The sequence below is a fragment of the Protopterus annectens genome, chromosome 9.part0 (genome assembly GCF_019279795.1).
Source record: "Protopterus annectens isolate FY-2018-M chromosome 9.part0, PAN1.0, whole genome shotgun sequence".
NCBI lineage: Eukaryota > Metazoa > Chordata > Ceratodontiformes > Protopteridae > Protopterus > Protopterus annectens.
This window is the reverse complement of record NC_056743.1, coordinates 522,309,750-522,332,872: the sequence shown is the minus strand read 5'-3', so window position 1 is coordinate 522,332,872 and position 23,123 is coordinate 522,309,750. Positions and strand designations below refer to the sequence as shown.

The window sequence follows — 23,123 nt, the reverse complement described above, 5'->3', positions numbered from 1 at the left end:
GACCTCTGGGTGCAGCTTTCCCACGTAGGATTAGATTTCAATAGGTTCCAGTACCGCACAATTAGATGCACGACTTTAAAGAGACATTTACAGAGCCCTGAACCACCCTTCTGACATGCTTCAGTTCGATACTGTAAACTACCGGCTGTGCTTATTGAGCTTCCTGGTTTCAAGTTCGTAGGCAGGGACTTGCAACTTGGCACCCATTGGCCAAACCTCCCGGCAGGGGTAGGAAAATTAGTTTACGTCACGCAGCTTCTAAAACCTTCTGGCTTGCTGTATTTCAATCTTCAGTCGGTGTTCCTTTCTAGCGGTTCGCTTGGCATAGTAATATCTTAGGCAGTCACCCGGTTCTCCACCATCAACACCATGGCAACAGCAGTCAACGCCTCACGATCCCTATTTCGGTCATTTTGTCGGGTCACCCAACACCAGACCTGTAGCTTCCATCGTTCGGTAGAGAGGTAAGTAAGGTTTACAGCTGTCATACCAGACAGAATGAATGGGTTAGTCACATTTTCCTATTCAGCAGTCCCTCTTGCGTGATTGTAATTTGACAGAGGCTTGGTTAACAAAGTGTGGGGTTGAAAGAATAAATGTACCTGTGCACCTCATTCATTGTATACTGCCTGTTTATATAAATGAAAATATAGGATAACGATTGTGCATATCTCTGCTAATCCTGTACAAATGACATGTCTGCGATTAAGTGTTGGGTTGGGATGGGAAGCTGCCTCATCTTCTGTTTGTAGTTTAGAGGGAATAGTTAGGAATTGCATTTTTTTCAATCGTAGTGTTTGCTGTGTTACTTTAATTCCCTGTAGAGGATCATGGCGGGGAACAGCGCCGCTGCAGGTTTTCAGTGGAACTGCACAAAGATATGATGAAATCTTTCACTGCATTGCATGTGCTTTACACGTTCCCCCCCCCCCCCCCCCCCAGTTGTCATTATCAGGAGCAGGCACCAACTCGGGCAAGTGCACACACCTTCTCTACTAGCCTGTACAACAATAATTTAAGTATATATATAGATAAATGTTGATAGAAATACTATGTTATTTATGAAAACCTTTAAAAGAATATGGAGGAAACGCATGAATGTAGAACATTTAGACCTGTTGTAGTTGTAAGGGAGACATTCGTATTATTTATAAAAATGTATATGTCTTCCAAGATTGTGTAAGCTTTTGATTGCAGTTATATACATATGTCATAATAGCTGGTAGTTGTAATGCTATGCGGTTGTGGGTGTCATTAGTGATGTGACTTTTTCATAGCTGAAGTGTTGGCTTTTAGAACAATTAGATGAATCCATGGAAACAAGCCACTGAGGGAGCTTTATGTATGCAAGGGTTGCTGAGAGGTTGTTGGATCATTGAAGGGAGGGTACAGTGTATGGAAACCAAATGCCCAGTCAGTACCTGAAAGCATATGGATTACATTTTATGTTTCTGTGTTAACATAATAGAAGGCGTTTTGTTGTTGTAAGGGTATTTGAAGAAGCCTGTTGGCCTTTAGATAGCAAACTGGTGCCTATGTGGTGTATGGCTGCATGTAGCTGAACTTCATAATGCTTTAGAGTTTTGTTTTTATCAGTTTCAGAATTTATGTGGGTATTGACTGAGATGTCCTTTTGTAATTCTGGTATTGCTTCACACTGTTCTGTCTTGCATGGGTTTGCTCTGGAGAATCTTCTCAATGTGCAAACACATGACTTACTAGATAATAGAGTGAGCGATGCTGAAAAAATAAACAAGGTAGAAATCTGAAACAGGCTGGGAAAGCAAAGGTGGATTTTTTTAAAGTATACTGTTAGATACATAGATCTTGGAGTTCGCTAGCTGTTACTGAAGTGCTGAGGGCAAAAGACTGTCATGTGGAGGGTTTGCAGAGGCTTCCTTCAAATAATTCTTTGTCTGCTTTTTGCCATTTTGGCTGCTTTATTGGTGTTTATCCCTATGATTGTACAACTAAAAAGAAATACACATTTTTTTCTATTTGCATAGTCTTTAAGTCTGCTATTTGTGTTTTTTCTGTTATGCTTTTCCACATGCCTACAGATACTTTGTTGCTGCTGCAGACTTCGCTACAGCTTGTTACTGCCAACATGACACCTCCCTTTCAGCCTCTGGACTAACGTTTTTCTTTTGGGAGTTTCCCCTGCCTTTACTTTATTATATGACCATTGTTGCTATCTGGCAGTCCATGTGGCACTTTGGGAGGGTGTCAGGTTTCTTCTGAGTTGCAGAGTATTTAGATTTCTTGGAAGTGGTAGAAGATACTTAGTATTGTAGGTTCATAAGTTCATAGGTAGGTACTAGGCTATCGGCGTTGGGGCCTATATAAGCCTAGCAAAAAAGTTTCCCTGGCCTTCGCCACCCAAGAAAATTATTTTCCTGTGCCCCTGTCGAGCTGTGCCACAGAAGTGATCCCTGGGGTGAATTTTCTATTTCCCATCCAGTCGTCAAGATTTTTCTTAAAGAGGGCCAATGAGGAGCTTTGCTTTACATGAATGGGTAGTTTGTTCCAGAGTATGGGAAGTCTCTGGGACAGGAATCTATCCCTCCAGCATGTTCAGTTTATTGTGGTGACAAGGTTTAGGTCCCTGGAGCGTGTGGTTTGGAGGGATTGGGATTAAGTGTAGCATGTCCAACAGCTCTGGGTTTGACATAGCTTTGTACGTCAGGCAGAGATCGCCTCCAAGTAGGCGATATGCGATGGAGTAGAGCTGGAGTTTTTTGAGACGGTCTGCGTATGGCATCTGTTTTAGCCATGTTAGCTGTTATAGGCATGTGTGCATATCATTGGTAAAATGCAAGGTTGTATGAAGCACCCACTAAAGTTGAAGAACATGATGTGGATTTATGTATTTATTTATTTGTGTATTTAGACTGTGTTTGTGTTTGCAGATCTGACATTGACTCTCGTCTCAGTAGCTCATGTTGAGTAGTACTTAAATGCCATAATCTTTCCCTGGCCTTGCTCTTATCCTATTTAACATGAGCTTGTATTGCTTTGAAAATACCTTAAGCTGCTCTGCTACTGAGACATGTTAGTATAAAAATAGTAAGTAACTGTTTTTCCCCATTTTGTATGGTGACACTGTCCTGGGAAATAGAGTGAAAACACTTACAGAAATTTACCAATGCTGTTGAGAATTTAGAAGAATACCATGTGATCAGATCCCAGGGTTGTGGGAGGTCAGCAGTTAGGAGGGTATAACTAGGGGTGGGAGAAAAGGGAGAAAGGTGTATGTGTACTACCATTGTGTGGGTGGAAATTTTGAACTGGGAAGGGGACTGTGCCAGGTAACATGTCAGTAACATTATTGGAGATGCTAGCTGTTTATGGAGAAGTAAGAAAGTACAGTTGTGTACACTTACCATAAATGTAGATGTTCGAGTGTATTCACTGTTGCAGTCATTACATTTGGGTAATCCTGCTGGCAGGTTGCCCTCATTCGGCCTGAATTCCAAAGTCTTGGGTCCTGCATCGGATGCCGTTGCCCCTTCCCTGACGTCAGGTCGTTGGGTATAAAAGAAGCAGCCGATGTCATTTTCTTCAGTTTTTCTTGCCCCAGGTGTCAGGTGCTTCCTAAAAGGGTAGCCAAAATTTATATATAAAAAACACATGCACCAATATAAACTTTACCTTCATTTACAAGTAAATACACCACATAGGTTGTATAAATTAGAGAAGGAAAGATAAGTTCAAGCAGAAAAAAGGGGGATGGTGGGTGGATAACCTGAACTGCAGCAGTGAATACACTTAAACATCTACATTTATGGTAAGTGTACACAACTGTACTATGTTCTTCATGTTTCACTGTTGCAGTCATTGCATTTGGGTAGAATCCCAAAGCTGTGGTTGGGAGGCTGGAGCTAAATAACATTAGGTGCGGCTATGAGGCCCTGCAGAACTGCAGTGGCAAAGCCTGCCCTGGATTTAGAGTAGAGTGGCAGGTGGTAGTGCTTTGTTATGGTGTGCACTGAACTCCAAGTAGCAGCCTCTAAAATGTCTTTGGTTGGTACTCCCCTGAGAAAAACTGCTGAAGTGGCTGCAGCTCTGATTGAATGTGGCCTAATGCACTTAGGCACTGGCTTGTCATGGTGTAAATAGCAGAAACGAATGCAGTGGCCTATCCACTTTGAAATAGTCTGCTTTGAGATAGCCTTTTCTTGTGATCCTGCAGCATATGCCACTAGTAATTGCTCTGTCTTCCTGAAAACTTTGGTTCTGTCCAAGTAGAATCTAAGCTGTCTGTGTACGTCCAAAGAATACAGAATTCTGTCCCCCTTGTTCTGTGGATTTGGATAAAAAGTTAGCAGATGAATAGTTTGGTTAAGAGCCACACTGGACACCACCTTAGGCATAAATGTTGGGTTTCTCCTCAGAGAGACCCTGTCTCGATGCAAAATGATAAAAGGTTCCACAGCCATGAGTGCCTGTAGCTCTGAAACTCATCTTGCAGAAGTTATTGCTAGGAGCAGAGCTGTTTTCCAAGATAAAAACTTTATATCAGCAGTAGCAGCTGGCTCAAAAGGAGGCAGGGTGAGTTTTTCCAAGATATAGTTGAGGGTCCCATGCAGGTATTGGTGAACTCCTTGGAGGTCTTACATTTTTGGCTCTTCTGAGGTACTGCTTTAATAAAGGATGAGAAAAGACTGGTGTCTCTGTATTGTAGTGAGCCGAAATGGCAGAGGCATGAATTTTAATTTATGAAAAAGATAGGCCTTTGTCCAGCATCTCAGTTAAGTATCGCAAAATCTGAGGAATATTTGGTACAGCTGTATCAGTTCCTTGTGCATGGTTCCAAGCACAGAATCTCTTCCATTTCCCAGCATAAGATTTTCTAGTACTAGGCCTTCTGGCTTCCAAAATGACATCCATCACAGCTTTACGGAGAGGTGTGTTTTGTATGACTACATTATCCGCCATGCTGCCAGGTTTAAAGTCCTGAGGTGGCTGTGCAGGATTTTATTGTTTTGCTGGGACAATAGCTGAGGTATTTGAGTTAAGACCCAAGCTGGGCATTGAGACAAGTTCCTTAGGATTGGATACCAGTACTGACGGGGCCAGTCTGGGGCAATCAGTATCATCTTTGGCTTCTCCTGTCTGACCTTTAGGAGTACCTTTGGGGAGGAGAGGCAGTGGAGGAAAGGCATATACTGATAGGTTTTTCCAGCTGAAAGATAGGGTGTCCACTTTCCATGCTTGTCTGTGATAAGTCCTTGTGCAGAATCTTTTTAGTTGGTAGTTGTGAGAGGAGGCAAATAGATCTATGTTTGGGCATCCCCATTTCCTTGTTATCATGCTGAAGACTTGTGGATCCAGCTGCTACTCGTGGGGATCCATGAGGTTTCTGCTTAGTTCGTCTGCCAGAGTATTTTCCTTTCCTGGCAGTAATTGTGCCTGCAGATGTACTTGGTAAGTCAAAGCTGTGTCCCACAAAGTCATGGCTAGTCTGCAAAGGGGGTAAGAATGTGTGTCCCCCTGCTTGTTTATATACCACTTGACCATGGTGTTGTCTGTCTTTATCAGTAGATGTCCCGGATGAAGTAGGTCCTTGAAGGCTGTCAGGGCATTTTGAACAGCTAGCATCTCTTTCTGATTGATTGATATATAGGTGCATTTGGTTTGAGGACTATGTGCCCTGAGTGCATCTTCCTGCCATGTGGGCCCCCCAGGCGTAATTTGATGCATCCATTGTTAGTGTCTGCCTGGCTGGGGGTAATGTGAATGGCTGTCCCTTGTTCTGGTGACAAGCCTTCGCCCACCATCGAAACTCCTGTTGCAGGCAGGGAATGAGAGTAATCATTGTTTCCAGGCTGTGGCAATGTTGAGTCCAAACACTTTTTAGGTACCATTGAAGTTTCCTCATATGCAGTCTTGCATATGGAATTAGTAGGATGCAGGATGCCATGAAGCCCAAAGCCTGCAGAAATTTTATTGCAGATAACTGGGCCTTTGTTGCCAACATTTTGAAATAGATAGTTGCCTTTGTTTGTCTGGCTTGAGATAAGCCATCTGGGCAGTTGTATTTAAGCTTGCACCCAGGAATATTATCTCTTGAGAGGGTACTAGTTTTGATTTCTTTTCGTTGACTGTGTACCCTAGGCATGTTAGAAGTCTTTTCACAAACGCCAGATGCTGAAGAAGAACGTCCTTGTTCTCTGCTTGAATTAGACAGTCGTCCAAGTTAGGATATATTTGTATTCTTCTTTGTCTGCAGAATGCAATTACTGATGCAAGGCACTTTGTAAAGACCCTGGGTGCAGTAGTTAAGGCAAAGGACAGTACAGAGAATTGGTAATTCATTGAGCCAGTCTTGAATCTGAGGTATCTTCTGCATGATTGTCTGATTGGGACATGCAGGTATGCCTCTTTTAGGTCTAAAGTCACCAGCCACGCATTCTTGCCCAGCATGGGCAGAAGCTGCTGCAAAGTCAACATTTTGAATTTTGGTATATCCAGGAATGTGTTCAGAATAGATAGGTCTAGTATTGGTCTCCAGGCTTTGTCCTTTTTGGGTACCAATAACAGTTGAGTAAAATCCTTGTCCCTGCTCTTGCTCTGGTACTTGTTGAATGGCCTCCATGCCCATGAGGGATGAGACTTGTTGTGCCTCTGCCCATTGATTTTTTGGCAGATTTGGCCAACCATTTGCCTTTGGCAGGGTATGGAAGTGGAACTTGTAGCCTTGTGACACTATGTTTAGAACCCACTTGTCCTGGGTTGTCATGTGCCAATTTTGAGAAAAAAGTGCTATTTTTTCCCCCTAAGGGTGCTGCCAGGAGATAAGTGCTTGGTGCAGGCAGGGGGAAGTAATTGGGACTGTTTCCTGTAAGGTTGTGATTTGTCTTCTCCACTTTTGGAGTTTGAAGCCCCCCATTGCTTTGATCTGTATGAACCTTGCACCTGGGATCTGCCTCTAGGGCATCTGAATCTGCCCCTTTGAGGTCTGTCTGACACAGGAAAGGACCAATTCTTTGTAGGCCAGTGTCTACTAAACCTAGGTGGCTGTACTTGTAAAAAATCTTTGACAGTTTGCATAGATTTAGCTTTGTCCTCCATTTTCTTTAACACCTCTTCTGCCTTAACACCAAACAAAGTATCATGCTGTAAAGGTGCATCTAATAATTTAACTTTGACATGATCAGGTAAATTTTGTTCCTTTAGCCAAGCATGCCTCCTAATTACAGAACCTGTAACTGTGGACCTGCAGGAGGCCACCAGAGAATCAAAACCACATTGCAAAGTATGCTTTCCATCTTGTTCAGCTGCATGCAATAAATCCTGCATTTCCTTATTTTCTGCACATTCAGAGTTTAACAACATTTTCTGTTTAAGCAATGCCATGACATGTTGCTGATATTTAAGCATATGAAACTGACAGTTTAAGGCCCTTATAGCCAAGGTAGCAGATGCATAAACCTTTTTTCCCCATCTATCCAGTGCCATAGAATCTCTGTCAGAGGGGTTATGGTTTTTTGCAGCAGAAACCATAACCCCTTTGGGACCCTGTGAAATAGTTTCTGGGTCTGCAGCAGGGTTTTTGAAAAGGAATTTATGAGAGTCAGGAACCCTGTAATATCTGTCAGGCTTAACAGGAGCTGGAGGTAAGGAATCAGTGGTCAAACTAGACTCTGAAAACACATCATCTACAATGTCTAACACAGGTGGAATGGCTAGAGGCCTTGTTGAGGTAGTAAAAAGAAGTCCCCGAGCCTCTTTTTAGATTGTGAAAAATCTTGGCTCTCCCAGTGGAAGTGCTCCCTCATGGTATGCAAGGTTTCCCCAAAATAATAGTCCTCAGGAGGAGAAGCTGAAGGAACAGATTCTTCAGCATCAGAATCCTCATGGGGGGGAAGAGAATATTCCTGATCAGAAGAGGAATCAGAAGAAATAGAAACCTGATCTGAAGATTTCAGTCTGTCTCTTGCCTAGGCCTCTTATCAGGAGGGGGATGGGAACCCCTGATCAAGATAATCAAGTCTTCGGCCATTTTGAGCATCTGTTTTTTGGGCATGGAGGCTTGTCCACATGGCTCTTGAGTTTGTTTCTTTGCCTTTGAAGCTGAAGTCGTTTTAATGTATAGATGTTTAGGTTTGAATACACCCTCAGAAGCCGGTGCCTGCTCAGCGGCTCCGGACCCATCTGAAGGAATAGTGTCCGAGGCACCAATACCTTGAGTTTCCAGTGGCATAGCCGACTCCACGTGGGAGTCTGTAGTGGCCTGCGACTCTAAAGTAGTGGGTGTCAGGGGCTGCGAAAGCGCTTCACTGAGAACCGGCATCTGGCTTAGGAGAAGCTTTGTCATCGGTTTTGGGCCTCGGTTGTCTATCTTTTTCTTTGCGTTTTTGTGTGAACTCCGGTAGTCGGATGGCTATCCGACATTTCTGGATAATTAAACCTGTGTCCAAAGTAGTTTAATGCAAAATCATACCAAAGCTTAATAGTGCGTTGGTTAAATCTAGCACAGAACCGACAACCTGAAATGTTATGGTCAGGGCCTAGGCAAGGAATACAGTAAGAATGAAAGTCCTTATGAGGTATTTGCTTTCCACAAGAAATACAATTAACTTTTTCTGACATCGGTCTGGAGCAAGAAAAAAGTTTTCCCAACGGGGCAATTGGCTTTAATGAAGACTTCGGATCTGAAATTTGAACACGAAAATCTCAGGAGTCAGCCGACCGGCACTTGCGAACTGCTTCTGCTTCGGGCACCGCGCAGCAAGAAAGACTGAAGAAAATGGAGTCGGCTGCTTCTTTTATACCCCTGACGACCTGACGTCAGGGAAGGGGTGACGGCAGCCGACGCAGGACCCAAGACTTTAGAATTCAGGCTGACAGAGCAACCTGCCAGCAGGATTACCCAAATGTAATGACTGCAACAGTGAAACACGAAGAACATCAGGTACTTTGCATTATATAGTTAAAATACAGAATTATTGTCATTGGCTGCATTGGGCAATTCAGATCTTGTTAGAGTTATGCATGTCTAGTGGTATGACAAGTCTGTTTCTGTCTGATAAGGAATCTAGAATGTTCAAAATTTTTGAGAACATCAGGGTAGTGATGTGAACTCTTCCGGAGAAGGAGGAAATATACACACAAGACTGTAATCTTAGGATGACTAGAAAGGGAAGGTAATATTGAACTATTGAGGAGGCATCAGTGTGCCTGAACTTAACTGACCATTGCAACCAGAGACTGTTGTTTCTGCAACCTACTTGACAGCAAGCAGTTTTGAAGATTTACTCTCAGATAGGGGGGAGAGAGTCTGAGATCTGAAAGAGGGAGTCTGAGATCTGAAGGTAGGCAACTGCCTGTGAGCAAGTAATCAATCACCACATAGTATATTTCGCAATTTATTCACATAGCTTAGCCATTCAAAAGTGTGAATTATGGCCTTCAGTACGGAACATATTTTGAGAAAATGGGGCAGAGCTTCGGAAGTGTGCTATTGTGTCATAATGGAAGAACAGTGACGATGCATTAAAACTGACATCACAGAAGTAAAAAGCCTTTGAGTGAAAGTACATGTTAAAGTACATTATTAAATTAAATAGCATCAAGGAAATGCAGGGAGATTACAGACAGCAATGCCCATTACAGCAGAAATAGTCTGGGAAGGCATTCAGAAAAGCAGAGTACCAAAATGAGTGAAGTATAGTCTGTTCAGTCAAGAAGGAAAATAAAATGATTATATAGATGTCTGAAAGAAGAAAGGAAATTACATTATCTTGATGACAGAGAGTCCATAAATGTGGTCTCATCCTTTAAGTACATTTAACATGTGGGATTATGTGTGGTTGGAGCATGACCATGTTATTAATGTGTTTGAAAAACAAATTCATGAAATTAATTTCAAGAGCAAGAACACAATGGTTATGATCAGAGCCCCAGTGATTACTGTTTCTACTATTTGGGGAGTTTTCTCTGTTCCAGTATATTGTAATTTAAAAATGTGTGTGTGTGTGTGTGTGTGTGTTGGGGGTCTAACAGCTTTAAAACCTGCCACTCAATTCACACCGATACAGAGATGTCATCTAAAGTGCACCTCTTGTCAACCAACACCTTTTAAAATCTACCTGCTTTGTCTTACCTTCATTGCTTATGCGGCAGTGTGAAGCATAACAGCTTATAGGTTTTTGATGAAGTCATGTGGTGCTGTCAAGTGTGTGGCAACACAAGCCTCATTAATAACAATGTTCAACTCTGTAATGTAAAGGATTATGATTGCATCACCAAAAGTTAACAGTTTTGTTGATGTGTTTGGGGAATAGATTGAAGAAATTAACCTTGAGATCTTGTAACAAATAGTTACGATCAGCAGTTTGATCATAATTCTTTATAGTACATGGAGTTTTAGTTGCCCTGATGTACTGTTTACACGGGAAAAAAGGGTTAGGAGTACAAATTATTTTGCATCTTTGAAAGCTGCAATCCCTCTTTACAAGCATTTCATGAGGCTATATATGGTATGCTAAGCACAGTTTTAGAATTCCCATTATAAGGACATAAGCAGGATGGAGGCAGTTCAAAGGATGACATCAAAATGGGAAATGGTCTGCAGCAGAAGACACAACAAAATAATAAAAGGGATTAGAGACCGGAAGAGCTTAGCATGTGTAGTGTTGAAAGGAGGTAGGTAGACATAGGGCATGATGGAAATATCGGTAACTTTTGGGAATCTCTATTTTCGGTAAAGAGCTGTATAAGAACCAAAGGGCAGAATGTAAAGATAAGAGGTGGATGTCCCTGACAGGATGTATTCTTAAACAGAAAAGGATAGTGGATGACTGGAGCAGCATTCCCAGAGAGGTAGTTGGTCATTTAGGAATGCAAGAGTGAGCTGTACGGCAATTCTTATAAGGGGTGAAGAGAAATAAAGTAAGGTCTAAGTAGGATCTGATGACCTCAGCACATTTTTAGCTGTAAATATACTTGTATATCAGGTGTGTATTCATTAGACTTTGACAAATTTTTTAAGTGTAGTGTTAATAGATCTCCTGGACTGCTTACAGTAACCTGAAGACTGGCACTGACTCCAGTAGTCAACTGACCAGGCTGGGAGAGTTGGCAGTTTAGTGCAGAGGATTAAGGCTGTGCTGCTAACCATCTTCATCCTGTTGCCAGGGTTTGATTCCCTCATTATCCATTTTAACAATTGTCTGACTGAGTAGGACACTTAGTACGTAAGGGTCACTCCTGAAAATAAGATTTTTCCGGTAGGTTTACCTAGTTTGACAGTGAATAAAACAAAATGAAAACAATACAGGCTTTTAACTTATTAAATGTTTTATGGCTGTGCACTTCAGAGAGATTATGAAGAGATCATAAAAAGACAGCAGTGGAAAAATCACATTTAGCCCCTGCTGCCTTTTTCTTATAATTTTACTTGATTATCGTTGTACAGTTGTAGTCCTTAGTGAGCCATTACAAACTGGACAGTATTTTGGTGAAAGTGGTCATTGAGGAGGCACTTGTAGTCTTGTCTTTCCTGAACACATTAGTCAGCCAAGACAAACAGCTGGGGAAAGTTTTGTTTAAGTGGTCCTAATGCCTGCAGCATCAATTATTATTATTTCTGAAGATGGGCCTTCTTTTAGATCCATTCTGGTAAGTTTCTACTGTCATTGTTTTTCATCATATTGTAAAGAAGTGTTCAAAATTGATTTTACAGTATAGCATAACCCCCTAAAAACAAAGAAAGTTAGTTTGCCATGTAAATGCCACAGTTATGTTAATAAGCTGTATTTCTTGCTTTTTTAGACATGAAGCTGTCATAATTTCAGGAAGGAAACTTGCACGGCAGATTCGACAAGAGGCCAAACAAGAAGTGCAGCAGTGGGTGGCTGCCGGTAATAAGCGACCTCACCTCAGTGTTATTCTTGTTGGAGAAAACCCTGCTAGTCATTCTTACGTCTTGAATAAAACCAAGGCTGCAGCAGACGTAGGTGTGTCTTGTCCATCTGATAAGATTTTTTAAACCATTCATTGTGTTAGGATTATGAAGTTGTTGTCATCATTTTTTTCCCCACTTGAGGTGTATTTTGAGTTTAAAGTTTAGAGATTACGTATGCGTCCTTCTATACTGTCTACTGTGTACATGTTGCAAAATTTTTTTTTTTTTATATATAGAGATAACTTAGTCTGGTTAAAGCATAAACAGAATAGTGCACAGTCAACTCAGTAAGTGACCAAAACAGAGGTCCCAGACTGGTTGCTGACCTCAGGAGTATAGGTAATTCTCAGTAGCTGAGTGGTTTATTTTTTTTCTACAACAGAGATGTAGAATAATAAATCAAAACTGTTCTGACTACAGTATGGAATGGTTCTGAATTTAGTTTCTCTGTAGTGACAAGAGTAGACTGTTTCTCTGTGGAACATTTTATTCCCATTAACATCAGGCATGATGTTCAAGTTGCCCATCAAGTCATTGAGGTTGACTGTAAAGGTAGTCTGGGAAGTACTTTGCAGGATGTGCAAAGGGAATCCGTTCCAAAGATGGGAAAGGCACTGGGTAAAAAAATGTATAACGTTGTCAGGTGGTGTAGATCTTTCAGTGGAGTTTTAGGCCTTTGGATCTGATGCTTGTTAGACAGTTTGTTCTGTGAAGGTGGTAAAAGCATAGGGTCTTTCGTAGTGCAAAGTACTGAACAAGGATTATCTCTCAAGATGGAGTAGAGGGAGAGGAATTTTAATCCATCAGGGTAGCGTACGTGACTTAAACTGGAGATTGTTCTAGTTAGGAGTCTCTAAGGCCTTTCAAGTTGCACAAAGTAATTAGAGAGGTACATTAGAAATGGTGCATTTTGTTTGATGATGGGTCTGGTAATGGTACTATTTAGAGGGATAAGGACATTCTTTGACCTAGAAAGTATGTCCTGACAGAAAAATTTTGTGAAGCAGTAGGAATTCCTAGTCAAAACTGAGACATGGTGGTGAAAATACAGATTATTGTCAACATAGGAACCTAGGTCAGTAGTACTGGAATCTGTATTGTATGACATGCCAGCAATGTAGTGACAGGAGGGGCAGGAGATTCACTGAGGGTAACTGTGCTGCACTTTGTAACCCTTATGGTGGGCCTGTATCTAACACATGAGACCCTGATGCAGTATATGGGTATCATGGTGCAGTCATCAGACCTTTTAGCCGGTAATCTTTGTTTGAGAAATAATTGCCAAAGAGGGGTATCAAAGACTGAGCCCTGTGACTATTGAGAGACTCCCTTCTTGGCGTGAGTTTTGTCAATATGTCAATTCCCTGTCCAGCTGACAATGTAAAGTTTAGCAATGTGACTCGAGAGTTTGTGAATTTCTTTAATACCCACATAGGTAGTTGTGCCAAGGGTCTTGACAAGGACAAGGTAGGCAGTGTGAACAGAACTAAAAAACTGAAATAATTTAACATACTGTTTTTATGATGGTAAACACATTCTATAAAACTTTTTCTGTAGAAATATTGGAGAATGTGTAATTCATAGTATGTTGCTGTATATGTTATAAACATCTGTTTAGTATTTATGTAGTACAGAAGTGTTCATAACATTCTGAAAAAATACTTGGGTGCCAAAATACACACATTTTGTACAAACACAAATTAATGTTGGGAACTGAGAAAACATGAGTGGTAGAATACAGATTAGGGAATAGATGGAAACATCAACTCTGCTGTTAAGAGGTTAATTTATCATAAATGGAGAAAAGCAGGGAGTGTAGAGGGAATTGAAATTAGAAGTGAATGAACTGGGAGTGGAAGGACAAAGGAACATAGAGGGGAAGGGGTGTGGTTAAGGTTGGGGATGTGGTGAAGGCAGAGAGTGAGAGGAGAATACAGTTCAGAAAATTATCACTGGATGTAGGGTTAAACCACGATCTTATGGATCTGTAACGACGGAAAAGTGAACTCTTTGAGAAGACAGTACTTGGCCCATTAAACTGATGGTGCACATAAAAGTGATGTGTATCCAACAGAGGGCATTAACATTCTTCATATGGCTTCCTTGTGAAACCTTCTCTCTGAGGCACTGTCCTACACGGAGATCACGTACATGCAGAAAAGTGTGTGCAAGTCTGCGTGTGTGTGTTTGTGTGTGTGTGTGTTTGTATCTGTGTGTGTCAAAGGGACACAATATTTTAGCTCAATCTACACGACTGCAGCATGGTAGGACACTTATTTTGTTTTATTTTTTTTGGTGGGGCGTAGATGCTGAGAAGCAAAGGTGAAACAACAACCTGGAAAGAGCAGGCTAGGTGAGCACGGTGCAGCATTTTTTTGTGAGTAAGAAGTGTTAACAGAATGGAATGGATGCCAAGAAGATGTTAATGAGAAGGGCAAGGTGGGACATAAAGTAGCTACAGAGTCGGTTACATTGTCACAGGTGGTGTAAAATAAGTTGATCCGAGAAATCAAATGATCTGTCCTGTTGTCTGTTCCTTCTGATATTATCAGTATGGGGTTATTCCTGCTATATGAAAATGGGCAAATGTGTTGTCATTGCTGTGTCCAAGTATGTATGAGTAAGCTTTGTGCTCAGGTAAGTATTACAGTGGAAAACATTACCATAGTTACTTTGTTTATGCCTTTTTTGCTGAGTCATTGCTAATGTGACTTCTAGAATAAAATAAGTTAACTTGCTTCTTTTGTAATACAGTAGAATCCCTTTTTTCATTTCGTACATATTATAGAAAGAGATAGTGTTAGTAGGTTTTTGGAATAATTATCCTTAATTTTTAATTAGAACTTATACCAAGAAAAAAATCTGAGCTGTGAGCAGAAATGTTGTGGATGATGAGGAAATAAAGCATTGAAAATCTGCAAACTCTTTTATCTAGTTAGACACCACAAAGTGTAAATGTCAGCGGAATACCAGGCAACTCTGAAATTGTGTAAGGTCAAAAGAAATAGATCAGAAAAAGCAAAGAGCAGGTTTAGCTAAATGAAACTAGTGGAGTCCAGCACACACTGTCATTAAAGTCACTGTAAGGTAAAAATAGTTGATAACCTAAACAAGGATCTGCTGGGTAGAGTTTTGCAGGCATGGAATGAAAGCAGAGAATAAAGCCTAGACATTATGATGAAAGAAAGGTTTTCTGTATGCGAAGGAAGGCTGACACATTAAAAAAAATAAATAAATCAGTATATAGGAAGCCTGAAAATATTGGATGATTGGTCAGACCTGGTTATAGCATGAGATTAGTACTGTAGTAAACCAGAGGTGGCTATTTATTGATGGCAGTCTACTTTTGTGGATTGTTAAAAGTCCTGGGGAGGAAGTAAGCTTTCAAAGTCTGTGTAAAGAAAAAAATGTGTAGAGATCTTACTATCTAACAGGGATTTTTCAGGATGACAGTATTTTTTAAAGTCTAGGCACTGTTGCTGGGTGGCAAAATAGCTAGCCATTCTTGCAGAGATGGTGATGGTTTAGTGGAATGAGGGCCAAAGATGCTTAATAAAATTAAAATGAAACTTGAAAAGTTTCACTACTGTCTTGTTTTCTCATAATCTGTAAGACAACCAGCAAATGCTGCACTGTAATTTCTGTTTGAATTGGGATCACTAGGTGTACACCTCTTGAAATGAAATCTGAGAGCAAAAACTGAGAGTGTATGGTTGAAAGCTGTCAACTGAAAAAAAAAAATGTCATTACCTCATCTTTGATTTTATGTTGCTCTTCAGTACGTGTAACTGGGCTGACATTTTGGTGAACTCTGAGATATTACTATATTTGTAACTCATTCCTCCTGTATGTAGATGTGCTTCAGTGTAGAAATTTAAGCAGTAGAGAAGCAAAGATGTGGCTACCAGCCAGGATTTTTAAACTTGCCCGCAAACTTCTAGAATGTAGACATCCCCCCAACTAAACAGTCCAAGTACGTTTCTGAACAGCGTAATGTCTCATTACTGAAAAAAAAGAACCATCCATGCGTTCTGGAAACAAATTACTAAAATAAATAATGCAAGATAAAACTATATATCATATGCTTTTTTAAATTTGAAGTCTCGGTATTCATGTAAATTATCATTGTACTTGTTATACGAAATAAAAAAAATATTTTAAGGCTAGGCTGTGATGTAACCGGCATATACCTGGTGACAGTTTTGTAAAGAAGTGTTGCCTCAGGATAAGCAGCTAGATTGTGTATTATGCTAATAGTTGATGAAAAGGGGCAGTCACAGTGCCATCATATTTAAGAAACTACTCTGGCAGCTAAAAAAAAAAAAAGAAAATTCTGTGATTGATCCAAACTCTACACCAAGACTCCACTATTTGACGTGAGTGCTATACTGATCCCTACTTCTATAGGGGGGAAAAAAGAAGTATTCTTGTGCTTTGTGGAAGGAGATGTATAGAGCCTTGTATATCACTCATGCATAGTGCATACCCTTTACTTTTACAATGTTTTTGTGAACTCTGAGGTTGCTGTGTCCTGTGGTGGTGGTGTGGCATTTCCCATTACTGCAGCTGCCTTCATGAGATCAGATTCATCCATTGGTTGAATACACACACACACACCACCTACAAACCCTGCCAACAAAGCCAGAAACAAACCCTCAACTGTACTTAAAGCATGTTGTGCACTTTTTTTTTTGTGCTGGATTTTGCAGCCCCACACCCCATGACTATTATATGTGCAACATCACACTTCTTAAGACTGGAGTGGTATCCTTCAAGGCCCCCGAGCCAGTGGAAACCACAACCCACGCTGCTGAAACCCTTACAAATGCCTTTTACGAGCACCTCCAGGAATGTATGGATCAAGCAATCCCTAATAAAATCAAGACCCTTTCCACCAAAGGCAGGCGCCCGGTCTGGTGGACCCCAGCCATAAACAAACTCTACAACAAGAGGAGAAAGCTACTACATGACAGAGCAAAATCCCTAAAAGGGAAGGCATCTCTGATCAATACTAGCAAAAAACTACGATCACTCATAAAATCATCCAAGGCCAACTTTGAGAGAAAAATCGCTAATGACACAAAAGACAATCATAAGGCCTTCTTTAGCTATGTTAGAAACCTGGGTAGAAACTCCCGGATATGCTCAGAATTAGTCCAAAATGATAAAAAAAATCACTGAACCCACAGACATTGCCAACATACTGGCAGACAGGTTCAGTGCAAATTTCTCCCCCCCCCCCCCAAAAGGAGAAATATCTATCCCACCAGAGTCTAGCCTCCCAAACATCTCAGATGCCCAGGTGAGAGCTGCTCTCTCTAAAGCAAAAAACACAGCATCAATGGGACCGGACGGTGTCCCCGGCTGTGTGCTACACGAACTCAATGAGGAACTAAACCCACACACAAGGCTGCTGTTTAATCTTAGCCTTACTACAGGATACGTACCCAAAGAATGGCGTATGGCAACTGTGGTCCCACTCCACAAAGGCGGTGCTTCTACGGACCCTGGAAATTACCGCCCCATAAGCTTGACGAGCCTCGTCTGCAAAGCTATGGAGAGGATCATAATGGAACTCATAAATAAAGACATTGGGGACCTACAGACACTGGATCCTACCCAATTTGGCTTTGTCAAGGGCAGATCCTGCCTCTTGAACTTGGTCGACTTTTTCGAAACGGTCACTAAGGTCATTGATGAGGGTAAGGCAGTTCACACAGCCTACCTTGACCTAGCAAAAGCATTCGACACAATACCCCACTCTGGCATCATAGAAAAGCTCACCAGCTTAGATGTAAACCCATATGTCACAAGATGGGTTGCAAACTGGCTCAAGGACAGAACACACAGGGTTAGAGTTGCTGGTGCCATGTCAGACTCTAAGCCGGTCACGAGCGGTGTCCCACAGGGCTCAGTCCTGGGCCCCCTCTTGTTCGGCATTTATTTTTCTGAAGTGCAGGCAAACATAGGGGGATTGTGGCTGACAAAATTTGCAGATGACTGCAAACTGGGCACCATAATTGACACTCCATCAGACACAGACATCCTCCAGAGAGGTCTCATAGAAATGGATAACTGGTGCCAGAGCCATGGCCTTAAGCTAAATGCCAAAAATGTATAGTCATACCCTTTGGGAAAAACAAGGTAACCCCTAATTACCACATAGGTGGTAATCCATTAAACACGGAAGAAGTTATCAGGGACCTGGGGACCCAAGTTGACAGTAACCTCTCTTTTGACACTCACATTGCCAAAGTGGTTAGGAAGACCTTCTACATTGCCCACCTGATCATGAAGGGATTCACATCCAGATCAGGAGAGGTCATTGTACCCCTGTACTCTTCACTTATCAGACCAATGATTGAGTACAACACCCCATTTGGAATGTACCTTACCCGACACCTGCAGCAGTTGGAAAGACCCCAAAAGTTCCTCACCAAAAGGATAAAGGGGCTCAAACATATGTCATACGATGCCCGACTGAAGAAACTCCAGCTCTATTCAGTCGCATACCGTCTGATCAGAGGTGATCTGTGCCTGACATACAAGGCCATGTCCAACCCGGAATTAATGGACATGCTCCACCTCAAAAAATCCAAATCCACCAGAGCCACGAGAGCAAGAGACTTAAACCTCAACACGGATATAAATAGGACGTGCTGGAGGGACAGATTCATCACCCAGAGACTCCCTACACTATGGAACAGAATCCCAGTCCATGTGAGGCAGAGCCCCTCACTGACTCTGTTCAAGAGAAATCTTGACGAGTGGATGGGAGATCGTAGGTTTACCCCGGGAATCATCTCTGTGTCACTGCTGAACAGAGGCACAGCAAACTAATGGGTATAGTATTCTCATCCTAAGGGGTGGTGAAAGCCACACACACTCTGGCTAGGCTTATAAATGTGCTAGGGCAGATAGCCTAGTATGAACCTATGAACCTAACTGAATGGATACACAATTACAACAAAAGCAAATCTCCAAAACCTATCAGTAATTGACATAACATTGGTGAAGTGTATCACAGTTCAGCCAACAATGATTGTGACTGACAGCTGATTCTCCCAACTTGTTAACCTATCAACTAAATTGACTGTTACCATATATAACATATAAGTTAACTGCCAAGATGTTTGTATGTACTTGTGTGATATATAATTATATTTTCCTCACTGAAGTTGATTTAAAACAAAGGAAAATGCATTGTGTGTGTTGCGTGTGTGTGTGTGTGTGTGTGTGTGTATATGTGTGTGTGTGTGTGTGTGTGTGTGTGTGTGTGTGTGTGTGTGTGTATGTATGTGTGTGTGTGTGTGTGTATATATATATATATATATATATATATATATATTTTTTTTTTTTTTATCATTGAAAATAATTTAAAAACCAAGAACAACACTCCTTGGGTTGTTGTATTAAAATCTAACCTTTATGATACCAGAAATTTTTGCTGCAACCAAACTGGATGAGCAAAAAAATCATAAAAAAAACATTGTTTAGTTTCCTTTCAGGCAAAGCACAGAAACACTAAGTACTTGATTTTAGCAGGTCTAAACCAAAATAGTACACCCTGAAATGGTCTCTTCCTTCAGGTCAACTATAAAACTATTGGATATGCCTGTTAATACCAGCATTGGCACATGGCAGCTGTGGACTTGAGCTTTGCTTCCTTCTCTTTATTGTATTGCTAAAGTTTGTGTTTCAGACAGCCTGGTTTACCTGCTATAGCTCTGACAACACTGGACTGAACCTGCTCCTCAGCAAATTTAATTTTCCCACGCCTCCCCAAGCTGAGGCCCCCTAACTTAACTGGCTTGCCAACTGTAATTGATTTACCCACCTGCTTAAAGTGGCCAGTCTGTTACTGCCCCAGGACTTAATCTACCCATTTGGGAACTCCTGCTCCTTCGCAATAAATGGCATTTAAGTTGCTGTTTTTTTCACTGAATACCATTTTGCAGCCAGACTCCTGCTACAATATTCGTGAGATTTTACTGGTTGGCTACAAACGCTGGTATATTGGGATGTCAGTAAACATTTGTATTTGCATTTAGTTGAGCTCAAACAGACTGGTATATGCAGCCAACTTTTCATTCCGTTTCATTCAGACAGACAGGGACACATTCTAGCTAGGGTAACCCGCAGGAGCCAGTTCTACATGTGTCAACTTGTTCTAAAGTTTCAGGTGTCTTGGCACTAACCATGGGGATGCATAAAAGTTTAAACTTCATTAAAGTACATGCTTTGCACCAACTCCTGTCCATTGAGATTTATTGTGATTATTTATTTATTTAATTTATTTATTTGTGTGACATTTGTTGACTGGGATAGTCCGACTGAGGAGAAACACTTCAGTTATACAAGTAAAAAGATACATACATAAAAACTGTGACATAATAATACAGAGAATAAAAGTAATTACTTTCAAATTATATGCAAGTATTTAACAAGCTACACTCATGGTAAACTGTGACATTTATACAAGGCAAAATGTTTGTAGTATAGCCTAATATTAGGAGTTAGAGCAGGATTTAAATAGCAGAAGGCAGCAGATAGAGAGGAAGAGTTTGGAGGTAGAAGCTGTAAGAAAATGTAGTGTAACATTAGGGGTAAGGAGAGGTTAGCTGAAATGGAGGGGGGAGGGTAGTTTAAGTTGGGTGGGGCATAAGCAGGACCATGAGTTTAGCAGGCTGTCTTTCAGAGATTTCTTGAAGCAGTTAGTGTTAAAGATAGTTCTTGAACATAGGGGCAGTTTATTCCATACATTTGCAACAGAGTGAATGTAAAGGAGTTGGTTTATTTATTTAATTTAATTTATTTTATTTTACATTTGTTAACTGGGAAAGTCCAACTGCATACATATCCATTTTCAGTGGAGGCCCAGGGAGAAAAGCTCCAGGAGTACAAATTGTGTTTAATAAATACAAAATACAATTAACAGTATAATATCAACAGTTCAGATGATGCATATATGTAATTCCAGGAGAAATTAATAGAAAAAGATTGTTTACATAAGTTAGGCAGAAAGTATTAGAATGCAGTATGCTTTCTGGGTAGAGGTGCCAGTAGCAGTGAGGAGAAAACATGGGAGCCACTTAGCAAGTGAGCTGAGGGAGATTAACCTTGGCTAGTGCAGGTACATATACAGTGGTTGATGAGAATTTTTTACTGCAATTTTAAACTTTGTTAGAGAGGGTTTAAGTGTTATGGCAGGAGGGAGGGAGTTCCAAGTTTTTGCTACGTAATTAGGTTTGCCTATGCTTTTATTGGGCTTATAAATTTCCAAGAGGTGTTGGTCAGAGCTATGGAGTGTAGAGAGAGAGATGAGTGATAAGAGAGCAGGACAGGTGGAGGGTTTGATTAGGATGGAGTGAATCAGGTGAAGCTGAGGTGGTAAGAGTTATTGGTGGAATTCAAGCCACTGTAGCCTTTTCAAAGATAGCCAGTGGTGTGAGCGGTAGGGTCAATTTTACAGCACATCTAGCAACTTTATGTGAGTTCCAGCTTAGGCATAATACTAGACTGTAGGTTAGTGAGGACTGGGGCAGCATAAAATAGGGTGGAAAGTAGTAAAGCTTGTGCAAAAGAGAGTTTAGATTCATTTGTGAGGTATTTTTTTGTGTGGTTAATTGTATCTTGTATAGTAAAGATGCAAATAGTCCTAACTGAACCCTCTAATAATATGTTTAATTGTGTTACATTGTCATTGCTATAAATAGATATTTGTACACTAAATAACATTTTATGAAGTAAGGCCAGCCTCCCTTCACCCACTTATACAGGGTCTTTATATATACCATGTTTTGAGTATGCACAGATTTTAAGCTTCCTTCCCTCTTCTCCAGTTCTTACGACTCAAATTTGAGAAAAAAAGTTCTGATGTAGTAAAACATTTACGTCACCTGAATTACTTTGCAACATGTTAAAAGGCCCACACAATCAATAGTAGTGTCCCTGTCTATGGTGAGCAGCGCTGATAAGGAAGCAAACACACACACACAGTCGATTTGTCTGTTAATTGTAAAGGCCTTCCTGTCCCACCCCTTCCCATTGTGTCCAGTGATTCTGATGCTTAATTTTTAAGGTTATATAGTTCAGCTTGTTTCAGAATGTCTGTCTGAACACAACGTCCATATATTGTGTGTTCTGACACTCGCTGTCTGGATCTAGGTAGTTCATCAGTAACTAGTATTGCTGTGCAAGTGTGCTTTCTGCCAAAAGGAACTGAAAGTTTTGAAGTCTTTTTGTAGAGGGCTGAATACTTGCGACCTTGCTTGTTAATATGCTCTCCTCCGACGTCATTGCATACTAAGGATAAAAAGAATCCACCTTGCTGTAACCAGGAAGGTCGAAAACCACAAGTCGCACAGGCAGCTTTTGAAAATTTAACCATCTTACTAAGGAAGTGTATTTGTATTATTTTTAAAATGAAATGTATGCTTTTGAACTAGTTATAAATTATTTTAAGATTTTATTTAGTTTTTTAAATGTGTCAATGCACCACTTTATATATGCTTTGTTGTTTTTACCTTTAAGGAGAAAGCACATGTATTACTTTTATTATTTTTTTCACATTTTTCAGGAATTAGCAGTGAAACAATTCTAAAGCCAGACAGTGTTACAGAGGAGGAACTTTTGGAACTTATTGACAAACTGAATGATGACAGCAGTGTAGATGGATTACTGGTACAACTTCCCCTTCCTGGTAAGGCCTGCCTGGGGTACTTAAGTGTCAAGTTGCAGCGTATGTAGCAGCCAGCTTCTAACATGTGTTCCTAGTTTTGTTATGTTTGTTTCTTTTGTGGACATGGAGGTGTGTGTGTGTCTTTTTAGGATTCTGTACTTCCTAAATATGGCTCTGTCTTCTTTTGTAAATTATATAAGGTTTCTTTTGCTTTTAATAATTGCCCTATTACCATTATGGAGTGCACTCCTCTGCTTTTATAGGACTGACATCACAGTGTGTGCTACTAGGCACAAGTGTTCTGTGTGTCAGATAGATGAAGATTTGTTTAGAGGTAATGTTTTTATTAATACAAATATGAGCTGGGAAGATTTAAAACCATCTGTAGATTTCTAAACTGCAGTATATGTTGGAGAAGAAAAGACATCAGTGATGCAGATAAGGCTTTGATTTTTTTAAGCAACTGCCGTAATTGGAATTTGTAGACAAATCTGACAGTGTAACTTATTTTTTTTATACTCCGGCAATTTT

At 40.7% G+C, this 23,123-nt stretch overlaps 1 protein-coding gene across 1 annotated transcript in view; it reads left to right on the top strand.

The window, feature by feature from the left end:
• Nucleotides 1-254: 254 nt before the first annotated feature.
• Nucleotides 255-23,123, top strand: part of LOC122811318 (bifunctional methylenetetrahydrofolate dehydrogenase/cyclohydrolase, mitochondrial-like) — a 48,245-nt gene continuing 25,376 nt past the window's right edge. The window contains exons 1-3 of the mRNA XM_044083083.1: nt 255-464; nt 11,779-11,963; nt 22,491-22,613. Coding sequence (XP_043939018.1) covers nt 370-464; nt 11,779-11,963; nt 22,491-22,613 — 403 coding nt within the window. The 5' untranslated portion in view covers nt 255-369. The remainder of the gene's footprint in view (nt 465-11,778; nt 11,964-22,490; nt 22,614-23,123) is intronic.